The sequence below is a fragment of the Otolemur garnettii genome, unplaced genomic scaffold, assembly GCF_000181295.1.
Source record: "Otolemur garnettii isolate 467f Iridium unplaced genomic scaffold, OtoGar3 scaffold00025, whole genome shotgun sequence".
Taxonomy (NCBI): Eukaryota; Metazoa; Chordata; class Mammalia; order Primates; family Galagidae; genus Otolemur; species Otolemur garnettii.
The window spans coordinates 9,885,246-9,905,068 of NW_003852420.1; the positions used below are offsets into that span (position 1 = coordinate 9,885,246).

Genomic DNA, 19,823 nt, shown 5'->3' on the forward strand with positions numbered 1-19,823 from the left:
TGCACAACACCCACGTTGTGAGTACCCATTCGAGTTATGCAGTCTTCCCTTCTCAGACGTTGAGATAATTTATTTTTCCCAGCAGGGGTCCCCTTCCCAATGATTCTGGAATTCTCCAAATTAGGTGGAACTTCCCTACTTATTTCAATATGCTTTCCATCCTGAATAGAATTTGCAAGAAGAAAAATAGGAGGACAGGGCTTGGTATCAACCACAATGCTTTTGCATGCTCTGTTTCAAGGTAACCTATTTCCCCAGAGCATCCAATTATTAAATTTTTTCTTGGCCAGTGAGAGAAGAGAAAACACATAGATACTTGAGATTCTTATAAAACTAAAGATACTTTTCTATCTCCAGGACTTACAGGTGCTTATTTAAATTTGGTAATCTGAGACAATGAATTTGCGTGGAGCATTGGAGATTAATGGTTGTGTTCTGTGAGAGGTGCCATTAGCCTTTAGAAACCCAGATGTCTAATGGGAGTTTCTTCTGGGGAACTTTCCATGGCTCTTTCTGTGACTAATGAATGCACAGCACGATTTTATCCGGGTGGAACATTTTAGCCTTTACCTTTAACAAGTTTCTGCTCAACAGATTTGATATTTAGAATTCTGCCTCCTCCATGCATCTGATTCAATAGCCACCCATCCGGCCTTTATAATCAGTTGCTCACTAGGAGAGTCTGTGGTTTCAAGGCTGTACAGAGCCAAAGGAATCTAACATTTAATTTAAAATTATGGAAAAGTATCAGGATGTAAGGAAAGAAGGAATACATCACTTATAAGGTCTCCTTCCATGATGCTCGAGTAGGAAGCTGTCCCTTTCTCGGGGCATTGCATGGCACACACCTAAAGTCCCAGGTCCTGCTGCCTTGGTCTGTGTCTTGGAGACCCCGTGGGTTTATGGGGCTCTAAAAAAATTGTGGGCATGAGAAAAACAAGGCAAATGAGGGACTGAAGGGCATGTCCTGGTCAGTGATGATGGTCATTATCAGCATGCTTTTGATGTGCTGCTTATCTTTGTGACAGCAGCCAGACTCCAGAGGCTTCACAGTGCCCCGGATAGGGCCCTTCCATGGTGCCACTGCCGTTTTTAGTATACGAGGCGCCATGGACCATGGGTCCGGACGTGGCTGCGCTGTCCTGCTCCAGAGGTCACGTTCTTTTCTTTCGTCCCCTCTTCTATCCTCCTCACCTCCTGCTCTGTGAAGGAAAGAGTGGTGAACAGGACTGTCAGGTGAATAAGATTCAGCCCCACCTCCAGCCCATCCCTACAGACGGCAGGAAAACTGGAGGCCTCCTGGAGGTCAGGTGGCAATTCTGAAGGCAGCCAGGATGAAAACGTGCTGGACCGTGATGCCCCACACTGCCAGGGAAGCGTGAGATGTCCGTCCTGGTTGGTCAGTGCTCTATCGCCTGCCTCTGCCAGCTGCCCCTGGTGACCACTCCTGCAAGGAAGTGAGGACCAAGCCTACAAAGTGACCTAGTTGCCTCTACCTTTCATAATCAACAATTAGGGAGTATTTACAGGCCAAGACACAGGGCTCAGCCCAGTGCTAGTGGATAGGAGGCAGGAGGCAAAAGTCAAGGAAAGCCCAGGATGAGCCAGAATGCTGGGGCGAGAAAAATGAGGCATCTTCAGACAGATGAGGCAGAGGAAGAAGGCTACCCTGGGTGGGGGGTAAAGCAAGGTGAGGAGACAGAAATGCCTGAGACCACGTGTGGGGGGGGGTTGTCTAGCAGGGCAGAGACATCTTACAGGAGAGGAGAGGCTGGGGGCTCGAAGGCCAGGCCCAGGAGCCAGAGAGGCATTTCTAAGCAGCGGCAGCCTCAGGCACTCCGTCCGGGTGTGTGATTGTTAGGAGGCCCCTATTCAGGAGGGAGACTGGGACGTTCCCCAGGACTGTGCTGATTTAGGCTTATTTTCTCAATGAATTATCTTGTTGATGGAAAAGAAGCCATACTCTGTAAGACAATTTATTTTATTTTTTATTTTTTTTTAGAGTCAGAGTTTCACTTTGTCAACCTCAGTAGAGTGCAGTGATATCATAGCTCACAGCAACCTCCAACTCCTGGGCTTAGGTGATTCTTTTGCTTCAGTCACCTATGTAGCTGGGACTACAGGTGCCTGCCAGAACACCCAGCTTTTTTTTATTGTTGGTGCAGTTTGGCCAGGACCGGGTTTGAACCCGCCACCCTTGGCATATGGGGCTGGTGCCCTACCCACTGAACAACAGGCGCCACCCAGAGGAATCTTCTTTTTTTTTTTGCAGTTTTTGGCCAGGGCTAAGTTTGAACCTGACACCCTTGGCATATGGGCTGGTGCCCTACCCACTGAACAACAAGTGCCACCCAGAGGAATCTTCTTTTGTTTTGCAGTTTGGGGCCAGGGCTGGGTTTGAACCCACCACCTCTGGTATATGGGGCTGGCACCCTACTCCTTTGGGCCATAGGCGCCACCCTGTAAAACAATTTAAAGAGGTTTATTCGGAGTCCAATTTGAGGGCCAAGACCTGGAGCCACACCCAGGAAGCCTTGAACAAACGGACTCGCAGTAGTGCGGTTGAGTTTGGCTTTATATATTTCAGGGAGACAGGAATTACAGGCAAAGTCAGAAATCAGCGTGTGGAAGGCATACAAGGGTTTGGCCCGAAAAGGTGGGACAACTCCAAGTGGGGGCTTATCAGTTACAGGTTAAAGATTCTTTAGCTGCCACCTGGCTGAAGGAGTTAGGCTTTGTCTAATAGACCAGGAGTCAGGGAAAAGGAATGCTGAGTTGAGATGAGGGTCTGTTAATCAGAGACAAACTACAGCACATAAGACCAGGCTCATTTAGTTTGAGGACCTGCAGGTGAGTCTTGCATAGCCTTAGGCCTGTTAATGGGTCCCAAGTACACCTCCAGGAAGGCAGGGGACATGAGGAGGCGTGTCTGGTCTCCTTCCTCATAGATAGCAACTCGGTTTTAGAAGATCCCCTTGGCCAAGAGGAGGTCCAGCCAGTTAACCTCAGGAGGGAGAGGCTTAAGATCTTATTTTAGTTCACGATAGCATCCTCCTTCACTCTAGAGGCCCTGGATCACATGGCTTGTATACCTGTAACCTGGAACTGGTGGTGTGGGGCAGATACACCTGGGTTAACAGTACAAAGTTCCCACCGCGCAGGTGGGGGTTCCCAAGGGGCTGAGATTTGACACGGGAAATCATCCCAGCTTGTGGTATAAATAATAAGGCATCTACAGATTTTTGTTTTCTTTGGATTTTTGCTGAGCCTTCTATGGATTTGTTCTGCTGTTCTCCAAGACGACCCTCCTTTGCTTTTCCTACTTTTCACAACTGGCATCTCTCCTACTCCCTGCTGTCCAAGAACCTTCTGGTTATTGCCTGGCAAGGGCAGGGCCTTGACTGGCCCTGGCCATCCACAGCTGGCTTGATTCCTCTTTCTAGTTTCTTCTGGCTTTTCTCTGCTCTGCAGTAACCACAGTTGGATTTCTAAGGCACCTGATGTCCTGTTTTATTAATAACATAAAGTTAACGACAACAAGAAGAATAAAATCAATGATCTTAAGCCTCTTTTTCCCTGACAGCAACTCTACAGTTCATGGTTTACACATTTTAGAATCTGCACAAAAAAGAGGGTGTGTAGATGTCCAGATATTTAATCCAAATTAACATTTCAAAGGATGGATGGTTTGGTCAGGTGCCTGTGGAAGCACAGTCTCTGTCTGTACTTGTTTACATCTGAAAGATGAGTCACTCAGAGGGGAAGCGGCATAAGCTGTCACCTTTCATCCTGATGACAAATAGATGAGACAGGTGGAAGACAGGTCCTCAGAGAGGCCACTGCTGGGGAATGAAATGAATGCTGGAAAAAAACAAAGGGAGGTGTGACCGTGAATAGCCCGAAAAGTAGGTGTCAGGGCAATTTAATGAGGCCAATGTTCTGATTTTAAGCTATCTTACTTTTACCTTGTCATTTTATATTTTTCTTAAGAAATTAAAGTGTTCTAAAAACCACAGAGAATTTTAAGGCCCAAGCTCACACAGCCCCAAACTGACAATTCACATCTGGTCATATTTGCCTGAAACCTTTCTTCTTCTCAAACATTCCAGTTACAGCTGGCTGCTTCTTCATAGCTAATAGTTGGTTCCTTCCAGCCCATTTTTATACCTTACCTATATATCTGTATCCATAAGCAATACAGTGTTGTTCTATGTGTGGTGGACATTTTAATTTAGCTTTCAAAATACAAGGTTTTGCATCTTGCTTTTTAATAAAAAGTTTCTCCAGCCTGGGCAACATACTCTGGCTCTACAAAAAATTAGCCAGGCATGGTGATGTGAGCCTATAGTTCCAGCTACTTGGGAGGCTGAGGCAGGAGGCTCATTTGAGCTCAGAAGCAAGTTTGAGACTGCGGTGAACTATGAGTGCACCATTGCACTGCAGCCTGGGTGACAGAGAGAGACCCTGTCTTTGTAAATAAATAAATAAATAAATACAAATTTAATTTTCTACGTACAAAGTTTTGCATCTTTCTTTTAAATTATTTTTACTTTCTCTATATAACGTTTGACATCCTACTTTGTAATGTTTTTACTTCTAGATATTCCAACATAGAAACATGCTACATGAAACATTTTTATCCATCTTGCTGATGGACAAGTAAGTTGAATCTAATTTTTCACTATCACAAGCAGGGCCTCAGCCAGCCTCGTGACACATACCTCCTTGTGCACATGTGAGGGACTTTCTCTGGACATACATTCAGAAGTGGAATTGCTGAGTTGAAGGAAATGCACATTTTCGATTTTGCTAGATCCTGCCAAATTGTTCTCCAAAGTAGTTGTAACTATGACACTCCCACCAGCAGTGTTTGGGTTTTCCTGTTTCTCTGTCTTTGCCAAATCCTGATATTGTCAGATGTTTTTGTTTAAAGCTAAATCTCCATATTTGGATTTGTGTCTCCTTGAGATCCAGCATGGCCTAGTTGCTTTTCATCTCCTTACAGGCCGTTACTCAGATTTCCTATTCTGTGGGCTGTTTACTCATATTCTTTATCATTTTCCTCTACTGGTTATTTTTTTCTCTCCCTCTCTCTTTTAATCTAATTTCTTTTCATGGCATACAAAAATAAATTACCAAACAAACAAACAAACAAACAAAAAAACCCCACAAGAACATTTTTGTTTGACTTTTCTGGATTAATCCCATGACTAGGTTATTCCAGTCTCTCACATGAAAGGGGATAAAAAGAATAAGAGAGTGAAACAAAGACTTCTGAGAAACCAGGTTCGTTTTGTTTTAATGGCAAAACTTCTCAAATAAAACAATCTTCACAGCCTCAGTTAGCACTGCGATAGAGGGAGACTGTGTTTCAACTCTATTTAATAAAGAGGTCCTGTACAAAGTTGCATCCAAGAGCAGAGAAAACATCTGGCTGTACCATGTCTTAATTTTCAAAAAGGTGTTCTAATCTCTCTCCTTCCTTCTTTCCTCCCTCCCTCCCTCCCTTCCTTCCTTCCTTTCTTCCTTCACAGTGTCTCACTCTGCCACTCTGGGTAGAGTGCCCTGGCTCACAGGAACCTCAAACTCTTGGGCTCAAGAGATCCTCTTGCCTCAGCCTCCTTAGTAGCTGGGACTATAGGCACCCACCACAATGCCCAGCTAGTTTCCCTATTTTTGGTAGAGATGGGGGTCTCACTCTTGCTCAGGCTAGTCTAGAACTCCTGAGCTCTGGCAAACCACCCACCTGAGCGTCCTAGAGTGCTAGGATTACAGGTGCAAGCCAGCACGCCCAGCCTCATTAATTTTCTTAACTGACATGATCCTCATATGGCTATCATTTGCCACAGTTAGGACCAGGGATAATGTCACATATTGGCCGTGATAGCCAGGCGGGGAGTGGGAAGAAGGAGGGCTGGGGCTCCCTAAATGGTTCGGATAATAAAAGTTTAGGAACTGGCTTAAATCAGAAAAAAGCTGAACAATTTTCTCCTTTACTGTGAGATTGAGGCCTACCTTGAGATTTGATTTAAAACAGCTTGGTTTTACACTTTGTTATAAAGGAGTAAGCAAGCAGAAGAATCAAAACCTGGCCCCTTTATAGCTAGAAAAGCCATGGGGAATGATCTGGTTAAACCCTCCCACTTTCTGGAATAGAACCTTGAGCTGGAACGAGAGCTGTGATCCCCTCGCCCTGTGCACATTCTAGGGAACAGATCTTGGGCAACAAGGCTGTCAGACCAGGGAACTGGAGAAGCAGTTTTCTTCGGGAGCCACTTGAAGGTAGAAGCTTCACTGAAACACCTAAAGCAATCATTTAGGGAATGTTTTTCCCCAACAGTTTTTCAACATTCATTTCACATAGGAAGTTTCATCTGATTTGTTTCATATCCTGCCTAGATGGTGAGAAGTACTTATGAGTGAGAGGGAAAGCAAGCGAGCTGGATCTTCGTGGCCATGGCAACATGGCTATTTTTGATGACTGCTATTTACTTCTGCAGAGTTCAGTTCAATGGATAGCTAATTAAGAAAACGCATGAAACTTTAACTTTACCTGTAAGATAAATATAAGCACTTTAAAAATAATGTCTGAAGCACCGCTGGAAACATAGTTAGCAGGAAGATCTTTCCTGTTTGTGGAGAAGCAGAAAACTGACTCTTTCCTTGAAGAGGAGATTATGGGGCCTCCCACAATCTCTTCAAATCAACAAGTCAATATTTGGTAACTTTAAAATATAAAGAGGAACAGAACAGGATTCCTATCAAAAGAGAGCCAATTCCAGTGGTGACATCAGCAATAAGGCTTTCCAAGAGAAGGCTAGCAGTGGTGCCGGAGGCCAGGACCTGAACAATATAGTGATAATATCATTTCTACAGAAAAAAAAAAGACTCTCAAAGAGAAGGTAACATTTCTGATAGACAAGGAAAGTCTGACATTTTCTATATATGGTAGAATTTTTGTCAGATGCAAATTTTGGTAAACAGATTTCACTCTATATCACATCAATGTGAAGTTTATGAGGTCCACCGATTGAACTGTAAACAAACACACCAGAAAGCAATTCTACAGCAGGCCACATAATTTCAAAGGAATCACTCTAAGCTCTTATTGTAAAAAGCTGACCCTTCTCAGAACAGGTAGGAGCCTCTTAGCAAGCGTCTTCACTCCCTCTGGAAGATTCTTCGAAATGTCCTCATTGGTGACCAATCTCCATCAGAGAATTACCTTTTTGGCAACTGTCAAGATGCACTAAAAGTGAAATCACCTAAAGAATGTAGGTGATCAGCAAGGTTCATGGCGTAGGTAAGAAGCAAGGTTTATCCACACAGAAAAAGTGACTTTCTTATATTACACATGCTGGTTCTGAAAGCAGTTTACAAAGGAATTCCAAAATCAGTTCCATGCAATGCCAGCAGTGTAGTTCAATATGTACACACTTTCAAATGTATTACCTTATGAGATGGATTTGTAAAACCTCATATTCATAGATCAGAAATCTGTTTTTGTCCTCACAGAAGAGATGTTTACAAGTATGAACTTTGCATTTAGAAGATTTGAGTCTGAGTCTCTACCATGGCCACTATGTGATCTTGGCAAGTCACTTAAAATCTTTGAATTTCCATGTGCTCATCTGTAAAATGGGGATAATAATAGCTCCTACCTCATAGAGATATATAAGGATTAAATGATTCATTAGTATAAGCTTAGCACATAGTAAGTGCTTAAGAAATAAAAGCTACCGGTCCAGGCAGAGGTGGCTCATGCCTGTAATCTTAGCACTCTGGGAGGCTCAGGTGGGTGGATTGACTGTGCTCAAGAGTACAAGACCAGCTTGAACAAGAGTGAGACTCTGTCTCCAAAACGATAGCTGGGCATTGTGGTGGGTGCCTATAGTCCCAGCCATCAGGGAGGCTGAGGCAAGGGAATTGCTGTGAGCCCAAGAATTTGAGGTATGCTGTAAGGTATGATGCCATGGCACTCTACCAAGGGTGATAAAGTGACACTCTGTCTCAAAAAAAAGAAATAAAAATTAAAAAAAGAAAAGAAAGAAAAGCTACTTCGTAATTACAGTAGAACGTCCAGAGCAGACCACCTCCCTACATTGACTACCTGCTTAATTTGACCTAATCTTCATAGGCTGAACATGCACCACACATATGTATCAGTGACCAGTTTGTTACAGTTCCTTGGGTGGTCAACTTACAGAGGTTCTACTGTATTACCATAGTAGCCAGAACACTACGAACAGCAGAGTTGTTACATCTAAGTATGAAGGTGTTCCTCCTTTAACATCTGGGATTTTAAACAGTGAATTGCGAATGCTCCTGTGTCTACCCCACAGTGACAGATACAGATCATGAAGGAAGGCCAGACGACCAAGCATTCATTTGTGACTGGGAAGAACTTCACCTTTACCCATAGTTACTGCCCCATCCTGGCACCAGAGTTGAAGGGATGAATCACAGTGAACATTCTCCATCTCACAGCAAGAGGACTGTGACTATACACAGGGCCCAAGCGCATCCTCTGCAAAGCAAACATCATCCTGGTGTGGGTGGGGACAGCAGGAGCTTTGGTGTGTGGGAGTGCCAAACCCAGAAGCCCAGGCTGATGGAGCCCTCCAGCTGTCCCCAGACACATCCCTCCACGGCAAGCAGCACCAGTGTGTGGGTGCAACTGAAATGACTCAGCCTTCAGGGAGTCTGATGGTGGTGGAGGTGGAGGTTTCTGTTAGTTGATGACCACTATAATAATCAAGAAATGAGCTTCGAGGAAAAGTTTGAGATAGTAAATGCATTAAAGAAGGAGAAACAGGCTACTTTTAAAAATAAAAGATTGTAAAAACAGGCAGCAAAGATGCAGTGTTCACAGAATGACTGTGGGCTGAGTCGGAATTGCAGAACTGATTAAACTGATAAGGCAAGATGCCATTGGAAAATACAATGAAAACAGTTCCGGGAGATCACTCTCAACTCTCTCACCCGCTATTTGCATTTGAATTTATGGAAGGCTAATACTTGAGCCTTCTCTTCTGAAACACAGAACTTTAGAGAAAACAAAACACTCAGACAAACTGGGAAAAAGCCACAAACAAAATCTTAAATTTGCATAATACAACCTATGCAGCAAAAAACAGCAGAGAAGTAGAAACTGAGGCTGCCACAATGACAGAAAATTTGGGCCATGAGGGGCTGGCAAGGGATTTTTTTTTGAAAGTTTTTCTAACATGAATTAAGGGCTAGGAGTTGTGGCAAATATGGAATTGAATTTCCATCTTTGCAAGGGCCCCTACTGTGTTTCCCCCCAAAATAAGACACTGTCTTATATTTATTTTTTCTCAAGAAGACACACTAGGGCTTATTTTCAGGGAATGTCTTATTTTTATTATTCAAATACAATTAAGTCATCTTCTTCTGGAACCTGACCGGGAGCTGACATTGTTGGTAGGGCTGGCACTAGTGATGCTTGAACTCCTTTCCCCTAGCCGTTCCCGCATGTGTGATAGGATGCCTGTGACCATGGTTACCACACGTGCACCTGCGCAAGTGTGAAAGGCTTGGAGAAAGGAGCAGTGGCAGGTAAAAGGTATTCCAGTCTTCCTTACCGCTCCATGCCAAAATGCATGGCATGGCTATGCAGCCCCATCACTAGGTCTTATTATTGGGGTAGGGCTTATATTTAACAAATGCATAGAAATCCTGCTAGGGCTTATTTTTGGGGTAGGGCTTATTTTTGGGGTAGGTCTTATTTTCAGGGAAACACAGTAGTATGTAGAGACAAGCACCCCATGCTCAGACATGGCAGTTCGCTTCAACGTGCTCCCCCAGGAGAATGATTCTGAGAAAGATTTCTTCAAAGATTGAGCTTCTGCACCTGCCTATAGATATGCAGATATGCAGAAATATGCAGAAAGCCTCTCAAAGAAGAGATCTGGAGAGTCAGGCCGGGGTCGCAGCTGGAAGCTCGAACACATGTCCTTGAGCTTTGGGTTCTGTTCTCTAGCTTCTTCCTTCATTAATATTATAATCTCTAGTTTGGGTTTGGGCCAGCAAGAACAGACAGTCAGTCTCCTTTATGTTTTTACTCTAAACAAAATCAATTGTATATGTGTTCCTCAGCCTTCACACTGAATTGTAATCTTAATGGTAGCTTCCTAATGTTACTTCACTTCTTTGTATCTGTGTTAAATTCTTACTGAATGTTTGAAAGTATATAAGATAATCAGTAAAGTCAGGCCTGGTTGCTGACCTGAGCGAGTCTCAACCTCCCTTCAAATCAATCATCTCATCCGCAGTTCCTTTTCCCTGCGTCACTGATCAGAGGCTCCAAGAACACTTTCAGTAGTAGAGTTATAGAATTGTTATACAGGGGTGTGTGTGTGTGTGTGTATTTGAGACCTAGTCTCACTCTGCTTCCCGGGGTAGAGAGCCATGGCATTAGCCTAGCTCACATCAACCTCAAACTCCTGGGTTGAAGTGATCCTTCTACCTCCCAAGTAGTTGGGACTAGAGAGGCATGCTACCTGCCAGGCTAATTTTTTTCTATTTTTAGTAAGATGGTGTCTCATTATTGCTCAGGCTGTCCTCAAACTCCTGAGATCAAGTGATCCTCCCACCTCAGCCTCTCAGGGTACTAGGCATGAGCCACCATGCCCAGCCAAATAGTTACATGTTTTTGACAAAAAGAATATGGTAGATAAGATACTATGAAAATCCTCCATGTTACTAAATTTCTAAATGTGCTGGATAAAATGTTGTTTTAAATCTTTTGAAATGCATGACTGAGCTGGTAATAAGATAAGGAAAGTCCTGGGAGACCAAAGGCAAAATGAAAGTAGAAATTCCACAAGGTCAGTGAAACCTGAACTGGTGTCTAGACTCAGTATGTCACCTTTAATGGCCACACAGAGTTCAGGACACAAAGTCTTGGCAAAATGGGACTCTTAAAAAGAGATCACTGGCTCGGTGCCTGTGGCTCAAATGGCTAAGACGCCAGCCACATACACCTAAGGTGGCGGGTTCGAATCCAGCCCTGGCCTGCCAAACAACAATGATGGCTGCAACCAAAAAATAGCCAGGCGTTGTGGCAGGTGCCTGTGGTCCCAGCTACTTGGGAGGTGGAGGCAGGAAACTCGCTTAAGCCCAGGAGTTGGAGGTTGCTGTGAGCTGCACTCTACCAAGGGGGATAGCTTGAGGCTTTGTCTCAAAAAATAAAAAAAAAAAAAAAAAAAAAAAAAAAAAAAAAAAAAAAAAAAGAGAGATCACGACCTAAAGTGAGAGCCCTAAAGTTACACCCGTAGGGAAAAGGTCAGCTATACATGAGTATGCTTTAGAGAGTCACAGAAAATTTGTTTGTCTTGGCCTCGGCTCTTGGTAGAGACAAAAAAAAAGAGAGACCTCCCTTGAGATTTAACTACAAGCCAGAACTCATATGTTTGTGGCCTGAACTGAGACTATTTTTGTGGCCTTAAAAACCTCCAAGTCAGGTATTTATTTTCATGTGGTTCCAGGCTGATGAGCCCTTATATGTTTAGTAAAAGCAAATATAAATCTTAGAGGAATGTACTTTCAACCCAAATCTAAAAAAAAACAAAAACAAAAACAAAACCCTGCACACAAAATTCCATTGAACATGAGCTGACAATACAAATAATACTCACAAAATAATAATAATAGGCAGTGAAAAAAAATGCACCTTCTTTGAGAGGGAGAAACAAAAAGAGCCAGCACCAAAACAAGAACCACAGAAACTTTAGATACCGGAGTTAATGGAAACAGAATATAAAACAAATACATTAGAGAAATAAAACGGCAAATCCTAAGTTTGAGTAAGGAATAAGAGACTACGAAAAACGAATAGGTCAATGGAAAAAATGAATGTTAAAAGACAACGAAAAATGTTAAACTACAGAAAAAATGAAAACTTAAAATAATAGATATTTATGTGTCTGCATATGGGTAAAAGAAGACTAGATGCAAGTGGAAAGAGAATTAGAAAGTGGAGATCAGAGTTGAAGATATTACTTAGAATTTACACAAAAAAATTGGAGCAAAAAATTAAGAGATACAAAAGGCAAAGTAAAATAGCCTGACATGAATATAATTGGAATTTCAGACAGAGATGAGAGAGAAGGGAGTTACAGCAATGGACAATAAATTAATGGGTGGAGTTTTGCAGAACTGATGAAAAACATAAATCCTCAAATTTAACAATGACAATCTTTTTTTTTTTTCTTTTTTTAGAGACAGAGTCTTACTTTATTGCCCTCGGTAGAGTGCTGTGGTGGCATCACACAGCTCACAGCAACCTCCAACTCCTGGGCTTAGGTGATTCTCTTGCCTCAGTCTCCCAAGTAGCTGGGACTACAGGCGCCTGCCTACCACAATGCCCGGCTATTTTTTTGTTGCAGTTTGGCCGGGGCCGGGTTTGAACCTGCTACCCTCAGTATATGAAGCTAGCATCCTACTCACTGAGCCACAGGCGCTGCCCAATGACAATCTTTTGATGTGGATAAATAAAAAGAAATCTATACCTAGGCCCAACATAAAACCACAGATTATCAAAGGCAAAGATAAAAATCCTACAACCAACAGAAAGGCGAAACAAATTATCCATAAAGGAATAACGATTAAATTGTATCAGATGCCCCCCCACCAATGGTGGCAATGCAAACGAGAAGGCAGTGAAATAATAATTTTAAAGTTTCAAGAAAATAATTACAACTTAGCCCCATTCAGGAAATGGTGAGGAAGGTAAGAATCCACAAAACAATAAATGTCATAGCCAAGATTGCCCTTACACCCAAAGCTCATTCTCTAAGAGTGGCTTAAAATAGGCAATATTCTTAATTTTTATATTCTGTTTTAGAATCTTACAGGGGTACAAATGTTTTGGTGACATGCATTACTTTTGTACAGGTTGAGTCAAGGTTATAATTATGTCCGTCCCCTAGATGGTGTGCGTTATACATATTAGGGGTGAATTTACCCATCTCTCACCTCTCCCACCTGTCTGATTCCCATAGAACTTCACTATCCTATGCATACACAGACATTGGTCACTTAGTTCCAATTTAAAAGTAAGCACATGTGGTGTCTGTTTTTCCACTCTTGTGATACTTCATTTAGGAAGATGGTCTCCAGTTCCATACAGGTTGCTACAAAAGGTATTAATTCACCATTTTTTAGAGCTCTTGTATCCATACACCAGATTTTATTAATCCATTACTGTATTGATGAGCACTTGGGTTGTCTCTACATCTTTGCGATTGTGAATTATGCTGCTATAAACATTCAAAGTCAAGTGTCTTTTTTATAGCATCACCTTTTTTTCCTTGGGTAAATACCCAGCAGTGGGATTTCTGGATCAAATGGTAGGTCTGTCTACTTTTAGCTCTTTGAGGAATCTCCATATTACTTTCCATAGAGGTTGCACTAGTCTGCAGTCCCACCAACACCGTGTAAGTGTTCCTTTCTCTCCACATCCATGCCAGCAGCACCTACTTGTTTGGGGACTTCTGGATAAAACTCATTTTCCCTGGAGTTAGATGATATCTCAGTGTGGTTTTGACTTGCATTTCCCTGACAATTAGAGATGTTGGGCATTTTCTCATATGTTTATCAGCCACTAGTCTTTTGAAAAGCTTCTGTTCATGTCTTTTGCCCACTTTTGAATGGGGTTGTTTGATGTCTTCTTGCTTATCTGCATGAGTTCTCTGTAGATTCTGGTTATTACCCCTTATTGGATAGATAACATGCAAATATTTTCTCCCACTCTGTAGGTTGTCTATTCACTCTATTGATTGTTTCCTTGGCTGTACAGAAACCTTTTAATTTAATCAGGTCCCATGTATTTATTTTTTTTTGTTGCTGGGATACCACTCACAAAAATAAGTGATATTCTTATCACATAGGTTGGTTTATGGAGATTTTGCCTGAAGGTAGAGAGGAAAGAACTATACAGAATTTTAAGGTTTTCTATTCCTTTGGTGATATGCGTCTGCTTAATTACCCCCAAGGTAACTCAGTTATCCTTTAGGATCAATGCTAGATTTTGATTCCAAATCATGTGATCATCTTAAAATTATAGTTCATGTCCATCCTTCATTTTGTTTCTGAAAGTTTCATTCCTCAATAAGCCAATTTTGCATAATTATGCAAAATAATTCAACTTCAAAGTTGTTCTAGGTTAGTTTTATAAAAAATGCAAATGCTCTTACTGTTTTACAGATGACATGTCTCTCTCTGTAATCAACTATTTCCATTTGTTTTGCCAATAATTACTAACTTTATCTCCCTAACTCAGCTCATGCCTGCTGTTCTGGTGGCCTCGGCACTGCAATACTAAGTGTGCAGTCATCGGCTTATAGACCATAATGTCTGTTCCAAACACTCTTGAAAAAATTGAAAAATAATTATTTTTTTCTCTTTCACAATATCCACTCTCTTTGAAGAGATTACAGGAAAGAAGCTGTAGAGCTTAGTTTTAAGAAAGTAGTTTAATTTCTTTTAGCCAATAAACTTTCCCTAAGATCCTCCTTAAATTTCATTTCACATATAAATGCATAAACCTAAAAAGGAATACAAATTTGAATTTAAAAAAATAGAAAAATGACCTAATTATACTGGTCATTCTGGATGACTAATTTTTTTTTTAATGGTTATGTGTTTTTTTTTTTTTTTTTTGGCCCAGGGCTGGGTTTGCATATGGGGTTGGCGCCTTACCCTTTTGAGCCACAGGCACCGCAAGGGATGACTAAATTTTTTTGACTTCTAAGTGGCAAAACCTCAAATGCATTAGAAACTTCAGCTTCTCAAAGAAGCTCCAAGAAACTCATGCCACAATAAATCTTTCATGCGCATTTCTGTTTTTCTGTATCTTGATCTGGGTAGTGGTTACAGAGATATACACATATGCAAAAATTTACCAAGCTGTACCACATAAGATTTACAGTAAAAATATACTTTACTGTATGTAAATTTTATCTTAATTAAAAATATACCCAAGCATACACACACACACACACACACACACACACACACATATTCCCTGTCTTCAATAAATTTTGGATGTGGCATAGAAGTTAACTTTTTTCAGAAAGATTCCCACATGGTTCTAGAGTTCAGTTAGGTTGGTAACCACTCCTCTGAGACAACTGGAACATGTCTCAATTAGAACTGACAGTCAGTAAATACTGGTTTTAGTGATGAATGAATGAATGAACAAACCAACAAAATAACAAACATGTATGTTCTTCAAGATTGTATATGTACCACTGATTAATGCCAAGTAATGAACAAGCCCTAAGAATATTTTTAAAAAGAAAAGTATTTCAGGTCCAGACATGGTGGCTCATGCCTCTAATCTGGGAGGCCAAAGCAGAAGGATTGCTTTAGTTCAGGAGTTCAAGACCAACTTGAGCGAGAGTGAACCCTGTCTCCATTAAAAATGAAAAAATGATGCAGGTGTCATGCCTGTGACTATAGATCCACTTACATGGGAGGCTGAGGGAGGAGGATCACTTGAGCTTAGGAGTTTGAGGTTCCAGTGAGTTATGATGACACCACTGCGTTCTACACTCTGCCAGGGGTGACACCAAAGCATTCTAGATAATGTTCTAAGCACTTTAATGTCTGACCTTATTAAATCTCACAATAACCCTATGAGGTAAGTTGACTATTCTGGTTTTTAGTTGCAACCAAGGTAAATCACTTTGGCTACTTTAATCACATTTTATTACAGTTTCATGTTATGTTAGGAGAGCTTGCAGAAACAGATTTTAGGCTGAGATTTTAAGAATTCTTCCTCTAATCACTCAGTAGAGCTGGAAAGTCAAAGGGCTGCTGCCTCCATCACTCTTAGGAACTTTATAAATAGTTAGGAAGCTTCTGTTTCAGATGTTGCTTCAAACTAGCACAGTTTCTGCCACAATCTGGAAGCTTTCCTAATCAGAAAGTTGTTAAATCAGAAAGCTATCACTCCAGTGGCTAGTTTAGGGACCATGCTACCTTTCCCACTATCTATATCAGTGGAAAATAAAGGCTTCATGCCCCATCTATCTTCCTACATAATTTAGGTTTGAATTCAGAGGATTATGAAAATGCATTTGATTAGCAAACCTTAATTTACATTCAGAACACTAGCTGCAAGGGATTCTGGAAATGGAAATTTCCTCCTTCTGTAAGCCAAGAAATCATGCTGGAAGGGGATTGGAATAGGTATTGAGTGGGTTAACCAACAACTTCCCAGATGATGAAACTGAGGTACAGAGATTAAGAAATTTGTTCAAGACAGAAAGCAGGGTCCAGCTTGGCGACTTGTGCCTGTAATCCTAGCACTCTGGAGATGGGAGGCTTGCTTGAGCTTCAGGAGCTCAGGAACATAGGAGCCCAAGACCAGCCTGAGCAAGAGCAAAACCCCATCTCTACCCAAAACAGAAAAATTAGCTGAGAGTTGTGGTGGGTGCCTGTAGTCCCAGCTTCTTGGGAGGCTGAGGTAGGAGGATTGAGGTTACTATGAGCCTCAACACCATGGCACTCTAGCTTTGGCAACAGAGTAAGACTCTGTCCACAAAAAAAAAAAAAAAGACACACAGCAGAGCCAAGATTCAAACTCAAGAAATATGGCCCCAAAGATTAATAAAGCATGTAAGGAACTAACAGGGCAGTGCACAGCAAGTCCCTTGCTATGAGGTCTCCTGTCCTACATACAAACTTCTATGCTCATTACCAGCAATTTCTAGTTCACTGTACTAATTAATCATGATATCATCTCTAGAACTTGAAAGACTTGTAGTTTCTTATCTTCAAAATTCAAAGATATCATTTATTTACTTGATCATTTTGTTGTTGATTTACCAAGTATGCTCAAATACTAGCAGTGGGAAAAAGCTTAAAAAAGGTTCTACCTCTAAATGGTGAGTGAAGACATCCACCCCCAGGCTCCAGCTTGTCACATTGGTTCCATAGCACGTGGTAAAAGAACACTTAAATGTATCCTGAGGTTATTTTAGTACTTTCTACTGGAAGCTTTTACTGATTTTTACATTGATAAGTTTGGAAAGCTATGTTGTGAGAGACAGATAGTTATTTAGCCCCTGCTTGGAAAGGTGACCAGTAAGAAAGGTCTTAGAACCTAAGAACTTTGAGAATAAAGCTTGTGGCCTATTCTCTGGTCTCTGAAACTGTGTTGCCACATACCCATTGTATAGTTTGGCCTGTCAGTCTGCCTGTCTGTCTGTCTCCTTGCCTGTTTATCTATCTTTAGCTGTTCATCCATTCTTCCATTCATCCACCTATCTCTCTATGAAAGTGAACCAGATATCAGAATAAAAACATTAAGCTGGATCCAAAATAAATACATCGATAAGTATAGACAGAGGCCAAGGGGAGAAGGAAACCACAGGATGGAAATGTTGAATGCTCCCCATAAAGGAAAATGTATCAGCTATTTTTTTTTTAAAGATTCTATTTTTCATCAGAGATCCTTCTGGAACTGAAAGCAAGAGAAAACGCCTCACGTGTCATGATAAGTTATGAATTGCAAATCTGCCAGTTTGGGGAGGATCAATATTTGCTGAAGATTAAGCCCATGGCAAAGGTGCGTCATTAAATCTAAAGTAATTAAAAAGCTCAATTTAATTATCACATGTACCTACTCTGTTTTTAATAAGCATACAGCCTCAGTCCAATCTAGCTCCATGATGTAGAAGGAAATGATAAATGTCTTCAGCGTGACTTCCGACAAGGTGAGTCTGAGTTAATTACTGTGTGTGCGAGTGAAAATAGATTTGGTTAAACGAATGAGCCTGCCAGCCAAGGACATCAGCCACCTGCCGGATAAAATTTCCTATTAGTCAAACGTACATCAGACTGTATCAGTGACTTGCACTGAAGGACTGCTTACAACTTACTTTTTAATCCATAACTAATTTTAATCAATGTACTATATACTTAGAGCTTTTAAAAGCTGGATGAGACTACAAATTTGAAAAACAGTAGTTCCCCACTCCTTCCCATTCTACACAGTCTACTGTTTCAACTTATTATTCTTTCTGGTTTTTAAAACCCTTATATGTCTAATTTAATATGCTCATATATGCTAATGCACCAGTTGTAGACATTATATGCTGATATCCTATTATGGTAGGTAAGAAATTTAGGTCTCACACACACTCATGCACAGATACACAGATGCTTCCCTTGCCCTGTTCTCTTAATACAGTTCTGTCAATGTTTTAGCATTTAGTGTTTATTTTATAACTATATAAAACTTGATCACTACTACATGCACTAAGAATAATCTATGTCCTTTATCACACAACGTTATTCTTCAGTAAATGGGAATTTCCTTTCTGTATGCACTTGCTTTGCTTTTAACTACAGTTGACCCTTGAACATCATGAATTTGAACTGCCCAGGTCCACTAATCTTTTTTTCAATAAGTAGAATGGAAACTATTTTGGAGATTTGTGACAATTTGAAAAAAAAGACAAACCACGTAGCCTAGAACTAATAAAAAAATTCAGAAAAATTTAGGAATGTCAGGAATGCACGAGGCATGTAAATACTAGTCTATTTGTGTGTGAGTCAGCTATTTCTGCTGTTGGCAAGGTCAATAGTAAGTTATTAGTAGTTCAGTTGTTCAAGGAGTCAAAAGTTATATGGGAATTTTTTACTGCACAGGCAGAGAAGGGGGCAGGGTGTTGTTCAAGGATCAGCTGTATCTCTGACTCTACCCACACCCTCCAACAACCTTCCAATGTAATTTTTCACACTCCGAGAACCTTCTATCCTCTGCTCCAGTCTGCCTGGTTGCCCTCCACCCCTGCTCCAGGGCTGTCAACTTGGTCTCTGCTCTGTTTCTCTCTTCCATTTCTTTTGCTTTAGCTCTGATGATTTTCTCTGCCTTTTTGTTTTCTTTTGTTGTTACTGTTTTCTGGCAGATTTCTCCTGCTCCATCATTGCCTCTGTTTCTTCCAGGTTCTTTGAATCTTATCATTCTTGGTCTTGATATTTTATAATAGAGGATTTCCTCAAATAGCTAATGATCTTTGGCTGTGAGTTCATATTTAAGGGTGAGGCATTAAAATTACTAATTGGAAGCATTTCCTGTGGGTAGTGCTTACCCACCCACCGAAGGGCTTCCTATGGGCTGACAGTTCTTCCACAGGTGAAACCTGCTGCCTCCTGATTGGCGAGAGAGCAGTGGGTGAAGATGCTGCTTTAGCATCTTCTTGAGAAAGATGACACTGGATTAGAGACCTAAATGCTCTGAGGAAGGGGGCACTGTGAATACCTGGGCAGGCAGGTTTCAGACAGAGGAAATGGCAATGGCCTTGAGATGGGAACAGCTTAGCAAGAACAAGAGGCAATGAGTGGGCCCCATGGCTGGCCCCAGGGGTGAAGGATGTATAGGAGTGAGGCCGTGCGTTTCTGGTATATGAAAACAATTTTCACACAGACCTTGCTGGGATATTAAAAAAACAAGCCAAATATGAGACTATATCGTGATGCATTTTACAGAAATGAAGTGATCATTTTTACAGTACTTGACACTAGACGTAGGAAGTCACTATTGATTTGGCTTTGTTTGCTTAGTCAGGCAGGCCAATAGCTATGTCAGATTATCTACTCTGTTCAACCTTGTGAAGATTCTGAAAAATAAAATCATAAACAGATTAGAAACTCTGACTAAGACATAAATCTATACACACATGTCTCTGTTCACCCAAAGAAAGCCGTTCATGCTGTTGAGAAAAATCAAAAGCTTTTGGAAATAATAATAATAATAATAACCTCAACCTGTTCTCATGGCAACAAGA

General features: G+C 41.2%; 1 protein-coding gene across 3 annotated transcripts in view; it reads right to left on the bottom strand.

The window, feature by feature from the left end:
- CUNH20orf196 (chromosome unknown C20orf196 homolog) overlaps positions 1 to 19,823 on the bottom strand; it is a 97,297-nt gene that overhangs the window by 4,487 nt on the left and 72,987 nt on the right. The window contains exon 3 of one of the 3 annotated variants that reach the window (XM_012804194.1): positions 751 to 1,202. The exons of 1 other annotated variant lie outside the window; for it this stretch is intronic. In XM_012804194.1, coding sequence (XP_012659648.1) covers positions 1,093 to 1,202 — 110 coding nt within the window. In that variant the 3' untranslated portion in view covers positions 751 to 1,092. Of the gene's footprint in view, positions 1 to 750; positions 1,203 to 2,855; positions 3,862 to 19,823 lie in introns of those variants that run through there. One more of the 3 variants, XM_023512216.1, reaches the window with a different exon arrangement.